This window comes from Peromyscus leucopus, chromosome 23 (assembly GCF_004664715.2).
Source record: "Peromyscus leucopus breed LL Stock chromosome 23, UCI_PerLeu_2.1, whole genome shotgun sequence".
NCBI classification, from domain to species: domain Eukaryota; kingdom Metazoa; phylum Chordata; class Mammalia; order Rodentia; family Cricetidae; genus Peromyscus; species Peromyscus leucopus.
The window spans coordinates 5,118,455-5,135,471 of record NC_051082.1 but is presented as its reverse complement, the minus strand read 5'-3'; the positions used below and the strand labels follow the sequence as shown (position 1 = coordinate 5,135,471).

General features: G+C 52.9%; 1 protein-coding gene across 2 annotated transcripts in view; it reads left to right on the top strand.

The window, feature by feature from the left end:
- Nucleotides 1–17,017, top strand: part of Trpv4 (transient receptor potential cation channel subfamily V member 4) — a 43,674-nt gene extending 26,657 nt beyond the window's left edge. For both annotated transcript variants that reach the window (XM_028854787.2, XM_037198613.1), the window contains 13 exons: nt 138–290; nt 1,334–1,474; nt 2,140–2,438; nt 7,567–7,746; nt 8,529–8,687; nt 8,906–8,998; nt 9,352–9,425; nt 10,792–10,957; nt 11,157–11,223; nt 12,645–12,961; nt 14,391–14,518; nt 15,742–15,863; nt 16,368–17,017. In XM_028854787.2, the coding sequence (XP_028710620.1) occupies nt 138–290; nt 1,334–1,474; nt 2,140–2,438; nt 7,567–7,746; nt 8,529–8,687; nt 8,906–8,998; nt 9,352–9,425; nt 10,792–10,957; nt 11,157–11,223; nt 12,645–12,961; nt 14,391–14,518; nt 15,742–15,863; nt 16,368–16,525 (2,057 nt within the window). In that variant the 3' untranslated portion in view covers nt 16,526–17,017. The remainder of the gene's footprint in view (nt 1–137; nt 291–1,333; nt 1,475–2,139; nt 2,439–7,566; nt 7,747–8,528; nt 8,688–8,905; nt 8,999–9,351; nt 9,426–10,791; nt 10,958–11,156; nt 11,224–12,644; nt 12,962–14,390; nt 14,519–15,741; nt 15,864–16,367) is intronic.

The following is a 17,017-nucleotide window of genomic DNA, read 5'->3' as shown; positions in this document are numbered from 1 at the left end:
CAGAGGGGCACTGTGTCCCCACCAGGCAGGCAGAAGGCATCTCGGAGACGTGGGACAGCCAGGCCCGGGGTTCTGTTCCTGCCCCCAATTCACAGCCAGGCTCTAAGCCCTCTCCCTCTCCCCCCCCTCTCTCTTAGAGCCCTCCACAGGGAAGACCTGCCTGCCCAAGGCGCTGCTGAACCTGAGCAATGGCCGCAATGACACCATCCCTGTGCTGTTGGACATCGCTGAGCGCACCGGCAACATGCGCGAGTTCATCAACTCGCCCTTCCGAGACATCTACTACCGAGGTAGGTCTGGCTGGGCAGTGTTGACGGATAATGAATGGATGAATGAATTGATGAATGGATGGATGAATGAATGAGGGGGCAGCAACTATCCCTTGCACTCTGCTGTTCTGAATCCAGAATGGGCGATCCCGAGTCTTTGGGGTACGGTGCCCATTGCTGCCTGAAGCCCATGATCTAGAAAACTGAATCCTGGGCTACAGGGTTGACACACGGGCCGCTCGAGGCTCCGTAGTGCACCGTGTGGAGCCAGGGGGGTCATTGTGCATAAGTCCTTTGCCCCCCAATTCTGAGAGTCTAGGAACAAAAGCTGGCCTTTACAAAGACTGCAAAATAATACCGGGTGGCGGTGGCGCACGCCTTTAATCACAGCACTCGGGAGGCAGAGGCAGGCGGATCTCTGTGAGTTCGAGGCCAGCCTGGTCTATAGAGTGAGATCCAGGAAAGGAGGCACCAAAACTACACAGAGGAACCCTGTCTCCAAAAAACAAAAACAACAAACAAAAAAAGACTGCAAAATACCAACAAAGTCCATGAAGTTCATGGGTGTGTTGGGGGTGACCGGGAGGCTAACCTATCACCCCTCTGACCTCCAGGGTTGATTTGGCCGACCTAGTTGGCTGGGTAGGAGTCCCTTCCTCCCCTACCATGCCGTGGGCATCTTTCCCAGGCTGTGGGTGCCATCAGAGGCCCTCGAGAAGCTTATATTCCTGCTAGACTCAAAGCTTGTACATGTTACAGCGAGCAGTCAAAATTCTGAGGCTGGGAGGGCATCGCACCCTCCCGGATTAAAGTTTGTGTGTCCGAGGCCTGGCCCCTGGAGCCCACAGGCCATTCATCCAGTGAGCTTAAAATTCTGCTTCAGAATTCAGCAGGCCCTGGCCGTCATGCACCCCAAATCCCACATCAGCCTTCCAGTGATTGCTAGCCAAGGCTTGACCTTGAGGTCCCTAGCCCAATTTCCACATCTGGTAGCCCGCTCTGTACCCCTCAGCCAATGTGGTTGCATCCCCGCCATGCCAGAGCCCGGCTGCCTTTCTCCTCAGGCCAGACCTCCCTGCACATTGCTATTGAACGCCGCTGCAAGCACTATGTGGAGCTGCTGGTGGCCCAGGGAGCCGACGTACATGCCCAGGCCCGAGGGCGCTTCTTCCAGCCCAAGGATGAGGGCGGCTACTTCTACTTTGGTGAGCAGGGGTGGCTGGCGGGTGGGAGACAGGTCTGGGGACCCTCCACACACTCAGAGCCGGGCTACCACAGGTCCTGTCCTGCCCTGTGACATGGACTCCCCAGGGTCCTGCTTGCTGAGGCCAAACCTCAGAGTGGGAGCTCTGAAGGATGTTCAGATGGGTCCTGGGTTCAAATCCTCACCTTGCTTCCCCCTGGGCACGTGACTGACAGCATGAAACTCAGCTTCCCCATCCGAAGCTGGGGATCAGGAGTATGCTGAGGGCTGTGGTGGGGGCGTCAGCACCCCAGCACCCTAATATGCAAGCATCCTTTGGTCTAACACCATTCAAGGGTTGGGATCTCACAGTCCAGATGGCCACCATGTTGCCACAGTTGTCCCAACGAAATATTCTGACTGTCACCCTGCTAACACAACACGTGACATGGAACTCGGAGCCAAAGTTCCACAAAGAATCCTGCTACCAGGAGTCCAGACCCACATTCCCATGCTCCCAGATAGCACGGGCCATGTCCCCAGGTAGCCAACCCCTGCCTCTCCAGCCGTCACCGTGAGAAGCCCCAGGCCCTGTCCAAAGTGGTGTGGAACCCGTGGTGGCGTCTTTCTCCATCCCCAGCATGACGGGCAAAGCCCCGCCTTGACCCTCGGTTTCCTTGGCCCCAGGGGAGCTGCCCTTGTCCCTGGCAGCCTGCACCAACCAGCCACACATCGTCAACTACCTGACGGAGAACCCTCACAAGAAAGCAGACATGCGGCGCCAGGACTCGCGGGGCAACACGGTGCTGCACGCGCTGGTGGCCATCGCCGACAACACCCGCGAGAACACCAAGTTCGTCACCAAGATGTACGACCTGCTCCTTCTCAAGTGCTCCCGCCTCTTCCCCGACAGCAACCTGGAGACCGTGCTCAACAATGACGGCCTTTCGCCCCTCATGATGGCTGCCAAGACGGGCAAGATCGGGGTGAGTGGGCCCCGCTCCCCCTGGAGCTCCCGCTGGCATTTATTACCCCTGTGTCCATCTCGACGGGGGAGCCCCCCTCCAGGGAGCGGGCGTCCCACCTCCAGAACCTGATATGGCTCCCTAGCCTCCAGCCAGGCTCCTCAGCTTTATCTAGAACTGCTTATGTCATCCCCACTGGTTGCTCCCTGACCCACCCAAGTCCGTCAGGATTAGTCACCGATGTAAACTGAGTCCCGGGCTCTGACCTGCTGGCTTCCTTCCTTCAGCTGGGCCCTCTGCTCTCACAGCTCCCTGGAGAAAAGGGACTCCTGGCTTCAGCACTGTGGATACTGGGTGTGGGGTTGGTCTGTGCTGTCCTGGGCGGGGGACATCCTGGCCTTGCTCCCCTGAGGTCAGTAGTACCCCTGCCATGCACCGTGACAGTCAAAAGTGTCTGTAGACCGCCGCAGGACGGTGCCTTGGGAGGCGCCATTGCCCGGACTGAGAGCCAGGCCAGAGTCGCCTGCAGTTAGGAACCAGGCTGTGGTTTTCAGTGCTTCCCAGTGGGGGCCTCGGGCCCCGCCCCCCTCTGCCCCTCTGTGTGCCTCAGTTTCCCCATCTGGTGGGGTGTTGCTGGGACAGTTCAGAGAGCTGAGGCACATAGAGCTCTGAATAAGGAGCCGAGGGTGGTGGCGGGTACTCAGGGAGTGCTGTAGGACTGAGCACAGGCCAGCCAGAACCCAGGCCCAGGGCAGCCTGTAACCCCAGAGATGCGGGAGGCTGGGGTGGGAGAATTGAAAGTTCAAGATCAGCCTTAGTACAGAGCAAGTTCAAGGTAACTTGGGTAACTTAAGGAGGCCAGGTCTCAAAATAAAAAGGAAGATAGCAAATAGCTGGGTGGTAGAAGTCTTGTCTAGCACAGGAAAAGGCCCTGGGTTCTACCCCCAGCATTGGAAATCAGTCTCTCTCTCTCTCATATGTGTGTGTGTGTGTGTGTGTGTGTGTGTGTGTGTGTGTGTGTGTGTGTGTATCTGTCTGTCTATATCTACCTATCTCTATCATCTATCTATATCTATCTATCTACCTACCTACCTATTTATCTATCTGCCATCAATTATCTGTCAATCATCTATCATCTATTATGTATGTCTCTTTCAATCATGTCTATCATATATCTATCATTTATGTCTCTATCATCTATCACCTGTCTATCAATCATATATCATCTATGTCTCAATATATCAATCATTTACCTTTCTGTATATCTGTCCATCATTATGAGTCATCTATCTATCATTGTCTTAGTTAGCATTTCTATTGCTGTGAAGAGACACCAAGATCATAGCAACTCTTATAAAAGAAGACATTTAATTGGGGTGGCTTACATTTTCAGAGGTTCAGTCTATTATCATCATGGTGTGACATGGTGGCATGCAGGAAGACATGGTGCTGGAGAAGTAGCCGAGTGTCTTACATTATGACTTGCAGGCAACAGGAAGTGGTCTGTATCACTGGGGCATGGCTTGAGCATATATGTGACCTCAAAGCCCGCCTCTACAGTGACACACTTCCTCCAACAAGGCCACACCTCCTAATACTGCCACTCCCTGTGGGAGCCATTTTCTTTCAGACCACCACAATTCCACTTCCTGGCCCCCAAAGGCTTGTAGCCATATCATAATGTAAAAATGCATTCAGTCCAACTTCAAAAGTCCCCATAGTATGCAACAGTCTCAAACTTATTTAAAAGTCTAAAGTTCAAAGTCTCTTCTGAGATTCACACAGCCTCTTAACTGTAATGCTCTTTAAAATCAAAATAAAAAAACAGATCATAGGGACTGGAGAGATGGCTTAGCAGCTAAGAGCACTGGCTGCTCTTCCAGAGTTCCTGAGTTTAATTCCCGGCACCCACATGGTGGCTCACAACCATCCGTAATGACATCCAGTTCCCTCTTCTGGTGTGCAGGCATGCAATGCAGGTAGAACGCTGTATACATAATAAATAAATCTTAAAAAGCAAAACAAAACAGATCACATACTTCCAACATATAGTAGCACAGGATATACATTACCGTTCCAAAACATAGAGAAGGGAGCACAGGTGAGGAAATACTGGATCAAAGCAAAAACCAAAACCCAGCTGGGCAAACTCCAAACTCTGCTTCTCCATGTCTGATGTCAAAGTGCTCTTCAGATCTCCATCTCTGTTCAGCTTTGTTGACTGCAACACACTTCTTTGTCTTGAGCTGGTTCCACTCCCTGACAGCAGCTCTCCTCAGCAGACATCCTCAGCAGACGGAAGTTTTCCTGTTTCCCACGCGGTCTGCAGCCACTCGGTCCCAAGTAAACACACAGAGGCTTATATTAATTACAAACTGTATGGCCTATGGCTCAGGCTTTTTGCTAGCTAGCTAGCTCTTATTACTTAAACTCAACCCATTCCTATTAATCAGTGTGCTGCTGTGTGGCCATGGCACTACTGGTCTGCTGGTATCTTGTTGCTCCTTGGGCAGTGGGCTGGTGTCTCCCCTGACTGCCCTTCTTCTTCCTCTCTCTCTGCTTGGATTTCCTGCCTGCCTCTAAGCTGCCTTGACATAGGCCAGAGTAGCTTATTTATTAGCCAATGAGAGCAAAATATATTCACAGCATACAGAAAGACATCCAACATCTTGGGGTCTCCAAGGCAATCCAGGCTTCAACTTCACAGCTGCACACAATGATTTCTTTAGGCCTCCATGTGGGGGCGCCCCTGACATATTCCTGGCCTTAGTGGCTTTTCTCAGTCATAAAGCAAGATTCCATAATCCATTTCTTTTGTCCTTAACTCCAGAATCACATGGCCGAAGCTGCCAACTTCTGCTGTTTACTGGGGCTGGAACATGGCCTCCTAGTTCAATTACATCTTCACCAGCTTTCTGTTTTCAATAGTTTCCTTTACTGCCTGAGCTTGGCTGTCCAGGAATTTGCTCTGTAGGCCAGGCTGGCTTCAAACTCAGAGATCTGCCAGCCTCAAACACAGATTCCAGTGCTGGGATTAAAGGCACGTACCACTACACAAGCCTCTAATCTTTTCTTTAATTCCTTCTCACAGGTTGGAAGCTTAGCTGGATGGGATCTTGCCCTGAGGTCACCATTCCCTTTATTCCATTTCTTAATCTGTTTATCTCCATGAACACAGGGCTTAGCTCCACTTCCTGGTGCCCCTTTTCTCAGTCTGTACATTCTGTATTTTTATTTGCTTGGCTTGCTCCTTTTCATCATAAATCTTCATCAGAGTTACCGCTAATATCCGCACAACAGAGTCTACACTAGGCTGTTTTGAGATTTCCTCTGCCAACAGAATTAATCCAAAACTCTTTAGTTTAGCCTGAAGCAGACTTTTTGGACAAAAGTAAAAAGCAGCCACATTCTTCACCAAAATATCATAAGAATGGTCTCTAGGCAACATACTAATATCCTTCTCCTCTCTTGAGTCAGCCCCCTACAGTTCAAATCACTCTTAGCTCCACTGCCTTCTCCTGGTATGGCCTATTAAGCAGTACTTAAAGCATTCCACTGCTTTTCTAACCCAAACTCCCAAAGTCCATATTTCTTCAAACAAAAGCATGGTCAGACCTGTCACAGCAATACCCCAGTCTCTGGTACCAACTTCTCTCTTAGTTAGGGTTTCTGTTGCTGTGAAGAGACACCATGACCACGGCAACTCTTTTATATATATAATTTTACAATACCATTCAGTTCTACATATCAGCCATGGGTTCCCCTGTTCTCCCCATCCCACCCCCTCCCCTTACCCCCAGACCACCCCCCATTCCCACCTCCTCCAGGGCAAATCCTCCCCCGAGGACTGCGATCAACCTGGTAGACTCAGTCCAGGCAGGTCCAGTCCCTTCCTCCCAGACTGAGCCAAGCGTCCCTGCATAAGCTCCAGGTTTCAAACAGCCAACTCATGCAATGAGCACAGGACTTGGTCCCACTGCCTAGATGCCTCCCAAACAGATCAAGCCAATCAACTGTCTCACCTATTCAGAGGGCCTGATCCAGCTGGGGGCCCCTCAGCCTTTGGTTCATAGTTCATGTGTTTCCATTCGTTTGGCTATTTTTTTTCAATAATTGAGTAAAACTGAAATTTATTATAAGCCACAGTCGTCCTAGGGACCTCCATGCTATATATATAGCCTCCATGGTTCTATGGGTTGTGGTCTGATTGTTCTTTATTTTATATCTAGAATCCACCTATGAGTGAGTACATACCATGACTGTCTTTCTGGGTTTGGGTTACCTCACTCAGGATGATTTTTTTCTAGTTCCATCCATTTGCCTGCAAATTTCATGCTTTCATTGTTTTTCTCTGCTGAGTAGTACTCCATTGTGTATATGTACCACATTTTTTTCATCCATTCTTCCGTTGATGGGTATCTAGGTTGTTTCCAGGTTCTGGCTATTACAAATAGTCCACGGCAACTCTTATAAAGGAAAACATTGAATTGGAGTGGCTAGCTTACATTTCAGAGGTTCAGTCCATTATCATCATGGTGGGACATGGCAGCGTGCAGGAAGACACGGTGCTGGAGAAGTAGCCGAGTGTCCTACATCTTGATTTGCAGGCAACAGGAAGTGGTCTGGATCACTAGGTGTAACTTGAGCATATATGAGACTTTAAAGCTCGCCTCTACAGTGACACACTTCCTCTAACGAGGCCACACCTACTCTAACAAAGCCATACCTCCTAATAGTGCCACTCCCTGTGAGAGACATTTTCTTTCAAACCGCCAGTCATCTATGTCTCTATCATCTGTCACCTGTCAAACTGTCAATCATCTATCCTGTTTATCATCTGTGTATGTATATATCAATTATCTATCTTTCTGTATGTTTAGCCATCATCTGTGTCTCTACCATCTGTCTATCACCTATCTATTATCAATCTGTCTATCATCTATGTCTCTATTATCTATCTATCTATCTATCTATCTATCTACCTATCATCTATCTATCATCTATCTACCTATCATCTATTGTCTATCTATCATCTATGTCTCTGTATCAATCATCTATCTAGCACTTATCGTATATGTCAACCTGTCAATCTAGCATATACGTCTCTGTCAATCATCCATCTGTCTGAGAGCAAATGTCCCCTCTGCAGATCTTTCAGCACATTATCCGGCGGGAGGTGACAGATGAAGACACGCGTCACCTATCTCGCAAATTCAAGGACTGGGCCTATGGGCCTGTGTATTCTTCGCTCTACGACCTCTCATCCTTGGACACGTGCGGGGAGGAGGTGTCCGTGCTGGAGATCCTGGTGTACAACAGCAAGATCGAGGTGGGGCCCCGGGATGGGGAGGGGGTCTGGCTGTGGCTGAGGCAGGCTAGGACCATAGGGCTGAGGGCTCTGTGACCCAAGTGGGAGGGGTGGGGTTGTTTTGTGGTACTGTGAATCCCACCCAGGGCCCTGTACTTGCTAGGCAAGTGTTCTATCTCTGAGCTATTTTCCCAGCCCCTTGGGTTTTGTTTTGAGACAAGATTTCACTGTATCCCTGGCTGGGAACTGGCTGTTTAAACCAGGCTGATCTCAAACTCACGGAGATCCACCTGCCTCTGCCTCCTAAGTGCTGGGATTAAAGCAACCACCAAACCTGGTGTTTCCCCTTTAAAAAAAAAAAAAGCTCACAAGTTTCATTATTTCATGTGTATGAATATTTTGCCCCCATGTGTGTCTATGCACTGCATTCCTGTTTGGTGCCTGTAGAGGGCAGAAGAGAGCATCCTATCCCCGTGAAACTGGAGTTATTATAGTTAAGAGTTGTCAGGTGGGTTCCGGGGACTGAACCCAAGTTCTCTGCAAGAACATCAAAGCTCTTAACTGCTGAACCTTGAATGTTGAAACCACCTGACTCGCTGAAGATCCCAGAGTGTAGCTGGAGAGTGGCTTAGGAGCGGAGGTGTAGATAGAGGGCAGCCACGCTGCAGTGAGCCAGCCTGGATGCCCAGCATGGGAGGGCGGCCATGACACCCTACCTGGATCCCCGGCATGGGAGGGCGGCCATGACACCCTACCTGGATCCTCAGCATGGGCAGGCAGCCACGACACCCTGCCTTTCACAGAACCGCCATGAGATGCTGGCTGTGGAGCCCATCAACGAACTGCTGAGGGACAAGTGGCGTAAGTTCGGGGCCGTGTCCTTCTACATCAATGTGGTCTCCTACCTGTGTGCCATGGTCATCTTCACCCTCACCGCCTACTACCAGCCGCTGGAAGGCACGGTGAGCATTTGTTCAGGAACAGACGGGAAGGAGGGCCGAAGGAGGCCTGGGGTGGGGAGGAAGATGCTGAGGTGGCTCTGAGCCTGGAGGAGACTCTGGGGGAGACGATGGGGAGAAGAAGCTGTGAGGGCCCAGATGTTTGGGGCAGTGGGGAACATCTGGATGGGGCCAGATGTTGAGAGCAGATGAGGACCTGCTGCACATCCCCACCTCCTCAGCCGCCCTACCCTTACCGCACCACGGTGGACTACCTGAGGCTGGCTGGTGAGATCATCACACTCTTCACGGGAGTCCTGTTCTTCTTCACCAGTGTGAGTGCGTGGTGCTTGGCCTGGTGCCATCTGCCTGCCCAGCCCTCCTCTTGCTCTTCTTCCTCTCCCACCTTCCCCTTCCTCTCTCTCTCCCTTTCCCTCCTCCCCCCTCCTCTTCCTCCTCCTCTTCTCCCTCCTCCTCTCCCACCTTCCCCTTCCTCTCCCTCCCCCTTTCCATCCTCCCCTCGCCCCTCCTCCTCTCCCTCCTGCAACCTGGGTTCTGCTCTCTCTCTTTCCTCCTTCATCACCTGAGCCCACGGGCTCTTTTCTCTCCTTCACTCTGCCTCCCTCTCCCCGATCCCTTCCCCGTCCTCCAGCGCCAGTCCTGGCACGGGCTGTTTCTTCTCTTCCAGATCAAAGACTTGTTCATGAAGAAATGCCCTGGAGTGAATTCTCTCTTCGTCGATGGGTCCTTCCAGTTGCTCTAGTGAGTAGAGGTGCCAGGGCAGAAGCTTCTGGGTGAGGATGGTCATCCACACGGTGGAAGAGGTGGTACTGTGAGGAGTGAATTCATCCAATTGGGTGGCCATAATCAAAAGGCTGGGCAAGGCCAAGGCTTGGTTGCTAGTTGCACCTATACCATGGAGAGAAAGAATTTTGACCTCTTAATGCTGGTGGCTGAATGCTGGTGTCTGCTTGTGATTAAGAATTGTAATACTAGCCGGGCGGTGGTGGCGCACACCTTTAATCCCAGCACTCGGGAGGCAGAGGCAGGCGGATCTTTGTGAGTTCGAGGCCAGCCTGGGCTACCAAGTGAGCTCCAGTAAAGGCGCAAAGCTACACAGAGAAACCCTGTCTCAAAAAACCAAAAAAAAAAAAAAAAAAAAAAAAAAAGAATTGTAATACTGTCTCTGTTATTGGGGAGAAGTACTGAGATTGATTAATGATGTCTGCCCAGGTCACAGAATGTGGGAATCATTGTTATTTGTGCTACATCTTTTCCGGTTCCTTTAGAATTAGAAAACAATGAAATTTAGCCACTGAATCTTCACAGAACTCTGAATCAACCCAATCCATCAATCTTTCTTCCTTCTTTTTTTTTTTTTTTTTTTTTTTTTGGTTTTTCGAGACAAGGTTTCTCTGTGTAGTTTTGTGCCTTTCCTGGAACTCGCTTTGGAGACCAGGCTGGCCTCAAACTCACAGAGATCCGCCTGCCTCTGCCTCCCGAGTGCTGGGATTAAAGGTGTGCGCCACCACCGCCCGGCTCTTCCTTCTTTTTTTAAACCATTTTCTTATAACTAGTGTGTGTGTGTGTGTGTGTGTGTGTGTGTGTGTGTGTGTGTGTGTCAGAGGGGTGCCAGATCTCCTGGAGCTGGAGTCAAAGGCAGTGTGAGCTACCTGATCTAGGTGCTGGGAATCAAACTCAGGTCCTCTGTAAGAACAGTACACACTGCTAACCCCTGAGCCATCTCTCCAGCCCTCTGAATCTTTCTCAACAATTCCCAAAGGCATGGCTTTGGGGTCTTGTAGGGCCTAGGGGCCAATGTCTAGAGCCAGGTGGTGGTGGCACACCTTTAATCCTGGCACTCAGGAGGCAGAGGCAGGCAGATCTCAGGAAGTTAGAGGCCAACGTGGTCTATAGAGTGAGTTCTAGGACAGCCAGAGAGACCCTGTCTCAGGGGGAAAAATCGAGCTGTCTGGTTGACTGAATGCTGAGATGTCAGGTACTCCTGTTCTCTTCTGGGGTCTTGGAGGCATTGGCACTTCTTGGTGCCCTGAAGGGCTTGAGATCGAGTCTCCTCCACAGTCTCACTGTCCCTTCCCCCTCCCCCCCCATCTCCACCGCCCTGCAGCTTCATCTACTCCGTGCTGGTGGTCATCTCTGCGGCACTCTACCTGGCAGGGATCGAGGCCTACCTGGCCGTGATGGTCTTTGCTCTGACCCTGGGCTGGATGAATGCCCTTTACTTCACCCGAGGGCTGAAGCTGACGGGCACCTACAGCATCATGATCCAGAAGGTCTGGGCGGGGACCCTCCGCACTCACAGAGTACCTGTTCTGGGGCCGGTAGACCTGAGGACAGGGCACTGGGGGACAGAGGGCCTGCTCCAGCATGGGGCAGGACGGGGTGGGGAGAAAGGTGGGACAGGGGAGCGGAGGGGTGAGAACCTGTGTGTGCCCTTTCCTCCACAACACCCCGACCCCTCCCCGGTGTTAGATCCTCTTCAAAGACCTCTTCCGGTTCCTGCTGGTCTACCTGCTCTTCATGATCGGCTATGCTTCAGGTGGGTGTGGGGCTAGGGGTGCTGGGGGTGGTGACCAGACCCATAAGGGAAACCATCATAGCCTGAGGACAATGGCCATCCCTGCCTGAGATTCCCGTGTGTGGGCCAAAGCCTGCCAAGCTGCGTTCCCCTCTACCAGCAAGCCTGCAAGGCAAAAGCCTTCATCATCCCAGTACAGATGAGCAGCCTCGGGTCAGAGAGGTCGCATAAGCTACACGTGTTCAAAAGCTACAGAATGGAGGGCCAGAGAGATGGCTCAGTGTGTAAAGGGGGTTTGCTGCCAAGCCTGATGACCTCAGTTTGATCCCTGGGACCCACAGAGTGGAAGGAAGCACTTGACTTCAGACATTTATCCTCTCACCCCTACATGGGTGCCATGGCGTGTGGATGTCCCCACCATGCTCATTGGTACACTCAAATAATGAGTGTACTGAAAACAGTGTTTTAAGCCAGTAAATGTGGACATGGCATATTGGCTACCTCTGTGAAGCAAACTAAAGCTGAAACTTAGAGGTCAGGGTAGGGTACACTAGGCCATAGGTCAGGACCAGATATGACACACATGCTCATGTTACTTATGTTTGTGCCCAAAGCAGACATTGCTAATGGATCACAGAATGATTTTTCTGTTGTGCCTAGATCAGGTTTCAGAGTCCTATCACACACACTGTTTGAGCAGCATCCACTACACAATTTGATTGTTTGGGTCTGTGAGTTGAAGAATGTTTACTACACTCTTAGATGAAGGCAGTGTAGCTTCCTACAGCCTGCTGAATGCAGGGCCTCAGCCTCCCTGACCTGGCTCTTTTAGGGGTAGCATAGCTGCTTGCTGCTAAACCTCCAAAGCTCCATCTGGGCTTAGCAGGAAAAGATGGCGCCAAGAACAGCTTGGGATATGGGCAGGCATGAGGGTCCTCACAGGGCAGAGCCTCTGGGACCATCAAGACAGGTGTGGTCAGCCTCGTGCTTCATCTCTGGATGGTGTGGAAGGGAAAGAGGATCCTGGGTGGAGTCCGTCCCTAGGAGTGCCCGATATTCTTCAAGTGACAGGCTGCATTAGAGCTTCTGGGGACAGATGGGGTCTGGCCACCTTTGTCCTATGCATTGTAGGATGTAGCTGCATCCCTGACTCCACCTGCCAGATGCCAGCATAGCCACCTACCCATCCCTTGTAACTACCGATCTTGTCTCTAGAAGTTGCCACATGTGCCCTGAGAGAAAATGATGGAGGGTGGGTGGCTCCACGCTCCGTTCTGAAAACCCCTAACTCCTCAGAGAGTTTGAGGGGAGAGCAGAGGTGCCCCGAGGCTCTGCGTGTGCTCACTGGCTTGGCTTCCCGCTGGCTAACCTGAGGCCAGTGCGCGCCGCTCCCATCCATCCAGTGGGGATACCCTCTCAGCCCCTCCCTGCCCATCCCGCAGCCCTGGTCACCCTCCTGAACCCGTGCACCAACATGAAGGTGTGTGACGAGGACCAGACCAACTGCACGGTGCCCACGTACCCCGCATGCCGCGACAGCGAGACCTTCAGCGCCTTCCTGCTGGATCTCTTCAAGCTCACCATCGGCATGGGCGACCTGGAGATGCTGAGCAGCGCCAAGTACCCCGTGGTCTTCATCCTCCTCCTGGTCACTTACATCATCCTCACCTTCGTGCTTCTGCTTAACATGCTCATCGCCCTCATGGGGGAGACCGTGGGCCAGGTGTCCAAGGAGAGCAAACACATCTGGAAGCTGCAGGTGAGGCTGGTAGGGGTGTTCCTCACCTTCCACGCACGCCACGGGCAGGTGAGGCCGCTGCCTGTGTCTTAGGATTGCTTCATCCCCCCCCCCCTTTAGTTCTCTCTGTTTCAGCTGTGATCCAGCTCAGGGGACCCAGCTGGCTCCGTTCAGCATGATTTCATGACCTCTGAAATGGTGATGGGAGACTCCCTGGAGGCAGGAAAGCTAACCTGGGGTGATGGGAGACTCCCTGGAAGCAGGAGAGCTAGCCTGGGGTGCAAACAGACAAGAGACCCTGTCTTGTCTCAGACAGGATGGAAGCGGGGCAGCACCCTAGGGCGCCCTCTGACTTCCCTTGCATTCACGTGTGCCCACATCCCCATCTACATGAACAAAGTGGGCCTGCGGCGCCCCCTTGTGGACACCTTAGCATTCTCCTGGGGGGCCTTTTCTCCGCTCAGGGATGGAGGAGCCTGTGGCTGGGGAGCTGCTCCCTGAAGGAGGTTCTCTGTGATTCTGGAAAACAGGGACTCCAGGGCCACGGGCATCCATCAGCCTGGAAATTCACAGTGACCGTCACACCTAAGGTCACCTCCCACCCCGTCACCCTTCTGGCCTGAGTATGAGGGAACCCGTACGGGTCTGCCCATAGCTTTCCCATGCTGCTACTTCTCTGAGCCCCAGACCACCCTATTTTCAAAAAGTTCCATGTAAAAGTGAGGCAGCCCCCCCCCCTCTAAGGCCCAGCTTCTGGCCCTTCTGTGAATGGCTGGGGTCCAGGCAATGGCAGCCCTACCTCCCTGCCTGGCGGCAGTCCTGGGTAAGTGGGAGGCGCTGTACCAGCTGGGGAGACTGTCCCCTGCTGTGCTCAGGCCCTGCCCCTCCTCAGCAGTCCCTGGAGAGTGGCCACTGCTACTGTGACATGGGCAAGTTCGTTGGCCATTCTGCCCTGGGTCCGTTTCGCTTAGTTCTCCCCAAGGGTTCCCTGGAAAAACGGGTTTATGGAGGCTGTTCTAAGCAGGAGGCCCCCGAGGCTGGCTCTCTGCCCGCCTAGCTCAGCCATTCAGAAGACCCATTGTTTAAGCTGAGTGTGGTGGCGCACGCCTCTAATCCCAGTAGGCAGAGGTAGGTGGATCTCTGAGTTCAAGGCCAGCCTGGTCTACAGAGAGAGATCCAGGACAGCCAGAGCCACAGGAAAACAACAACAAATGAGAACTATTGTTTAAAAACCATGCATGGCGGTGCACACATACAGCGAAGCATTTGGGAGGTGAAGGCGGGGGACCAGGCAGTCAAGGCCAGCCTTAGCTACACAGGGAGTGTGAGGCTAGCTTGGGCTACCTGAGACCTGTCTTAAGAAAGAAGGAGTTTCTTTGGCCCGCGGTCGCCGTAAGCCAGACACCTGCCTGGGAAGCTTACCGGTGCCCCTGTGTCCTCCTCCTGGCAGTGGGCCACCACCATCCTGGACATCGAGCGTTCCTTCCCCGTGTTCCTGAGGAAGGCCTTCCGCTCCGGAGAGATGGTGACTGTCGGCAAGAGCTCGGACGGCACTCCAGACCGCCGATGGTGCTTCAGGTGAGGCCTGGAGAGGTGGGCCCCAGAAAGATGGCCTCCAGAGGGATGGGCTCCCATGTGCACCTGGGTTTCCAACCCATGGCAGCCTGAGGCTCCGATAGGCTGTTCGAGGGTTCAGTCCTTGAGGGGATCTTGGTCTCTCAGCCTCAGTTCCTTTGACTACGAGGTGGGCATGGTTATGGCACCACCTCCTTGGGCACCCAGGACTTTCAAGCTGGCGTCCTATACATGCTGGGATGTTTTGATGCCTAGGGGCTCCATGGCCCCTCCCTGGGGGCTGGCAGGGATGGAGGGGGGCTCATCTAAGTGCATTACCCTCCGTCTACTGCCTGTGGGTGAGGTTGTGTTGTGGCTGAAATGGGGAGACTGAGGGATCATCAGCTTGGGGGCTTAAGACCCCCCCACTCATCTGCAGAGTGACCCACATTCCTGATGCCTTTACTTTGTTAGAAGGTAAACATTCCTCGACAAGAGCTCACCAACCAGCGTAGAGTATGGCGCTCCCCTGGGAGTCAGGCCCCATCCATCGTGTTGCTCATCTGTGGAATGAGGTGTAACACACACACACACACACACACACACACACACACACACACACACCACCTGCCCAGAGGTCTAGAACTGATGCCCTGTGGCCAGTTTTGTAACCGTCAGAAAAGAAGCCCCACATCACACGCCTCAGGGTCCTCGTCAGTAATAGTAACAGCAAATGCATCTCCCTTGCCGAGTCTCATATGTAACCGTGGCTCCCCACATAGAGGCCGTATGAAAAATAACAAAAAAATAACTTTAAAAAACACAACTTATATTGGGCCAATTTGTTCCAAGAGACCATCACCAGACTTTACCAGTGTCCTAATAAAAAGAGGAAACTGTATCAAGGAATATATGCATTCAGGAATGAATAGACAGTGTGATATATCCATATGGTTTCATTTATATTCCTATAAATGACCACCAGGACAAGCAAAGCCGTCGTGATGGACGGTCACAGGAGCGGGGAAAGGGGATTAGTGTGTGAGCTCTGAGGAGTCTGGGAAACTGGTGACATCTCCCCGCACTGTGGATGGCGTTAATGAGGTTATGGATAGAAAGGGACCGGAGTGGACGTTTGGTTAGGCGAGGAGGGCATGCTGGGAAGGACTCGGTCAGGGAGGTGACGTGGGCTTGGGGACAGGAACAGTATCCGCGGGCTCCCCGCGAACTCTGCTTCTCTCTGCCAGGGTGGACGAGGTGAACTGGTCCCACTGGAACCAGAACTTGGGGATCATTAGCGAGGACCCCGGCAAGAGTGACATCTACCAGTACTACGGCTTCTCCCACACCGTGGGGCGCCTCCGCAGGGGTGAGTGTGGCACCTGGGCAGGGGGGCCCAGGGCCGTCCCTGCCCCAGGCGGTTCTGAGCAGTTCTCTCCAGAGAATAGGAAGGCGGGAGGGGCCACCAGCGGGTTCCCCTGCTACATCGGGTGATGCCTATGCAGCTCTGCCCCAAAACCTTCCCCGCTCCATGATGCCAGATGGTGGGGTTTCGGGGTGACATGAGAGGTCCTGGGCAGCCCCATGGGGGGGAAGTCCTTTTTATTTTTTTTTTTAAAATCCTTAAAGGCAAGAGGCACTGTTAGAGGGCATGCCCCAGGGCATTCTGACCCGGTCTTCTATTTTTGTTCCTCCCTGTATTGCTGTGTGCTCCTGGGCAGGCATCTTGACCTCTCTGAGTCCGTTTTCACCTCTGTAAAATGCACACGATAATACCCATCTCCAATGACTGCAGAGTGCCCAGTATTCAGTGGTGCTCAATGCTTGCACAAGCTGTCCATCAACCCTTGCCCTCTCTGTACTCTTGGTCTAGATCGCTGGTCCTCAGTGGTGCCCCGTGTGGTGGAACTGAACAAGAACACGAGCCCAGACGAGGTGGTGGTGCCCCTGGATAACCTAGGGAACGCCAACTGTGACGGCCATCAGCAGGGTTATGCCCCCAAGTGGAGGACGGAGGATGCTCCACTCTAGGGCCTGCTCCAGGGCCAGAGCATACCGCCCAGCCTGGACTTTGCTCTCTTCAGCTGTCCACCGCATTTCAGCATTTGGCCCGTGTCTTCCCACACCCACTTGTGACCCCAGAGGTGAGGGCCTGTGGAGACTCGGAGGAGGCCCCAGGACCCTCTGGTCCCCACCAAGGCTTCTGCCCTCAGCTCTGCCCCTCCCCACATGAGGGATGGGGCTCCTGGCCACCTGTTCACTCCCATGGAGTCATCTAAGCCAGCTCAGGGCCCCTCCGCTCGCAGGGCTCAGGCCCGTCCCTCTTGTGCGTTATTTATTGCTGTCCTCAGGAAAAGGGCATGGCAGGACCCCACCCACCGCTGGAACCCAGCCGGGGTTGAAGCTCCTTCCGGGACATTGCAGCCAAGCCCTGGCCTGCTAGCCCTGGCTAGGGTGGGTCTTCTGTACTTCGTAGAGATCGGGGCGTTGGTGCTCAATAAATGTTCGTTTATTCATGGTGGA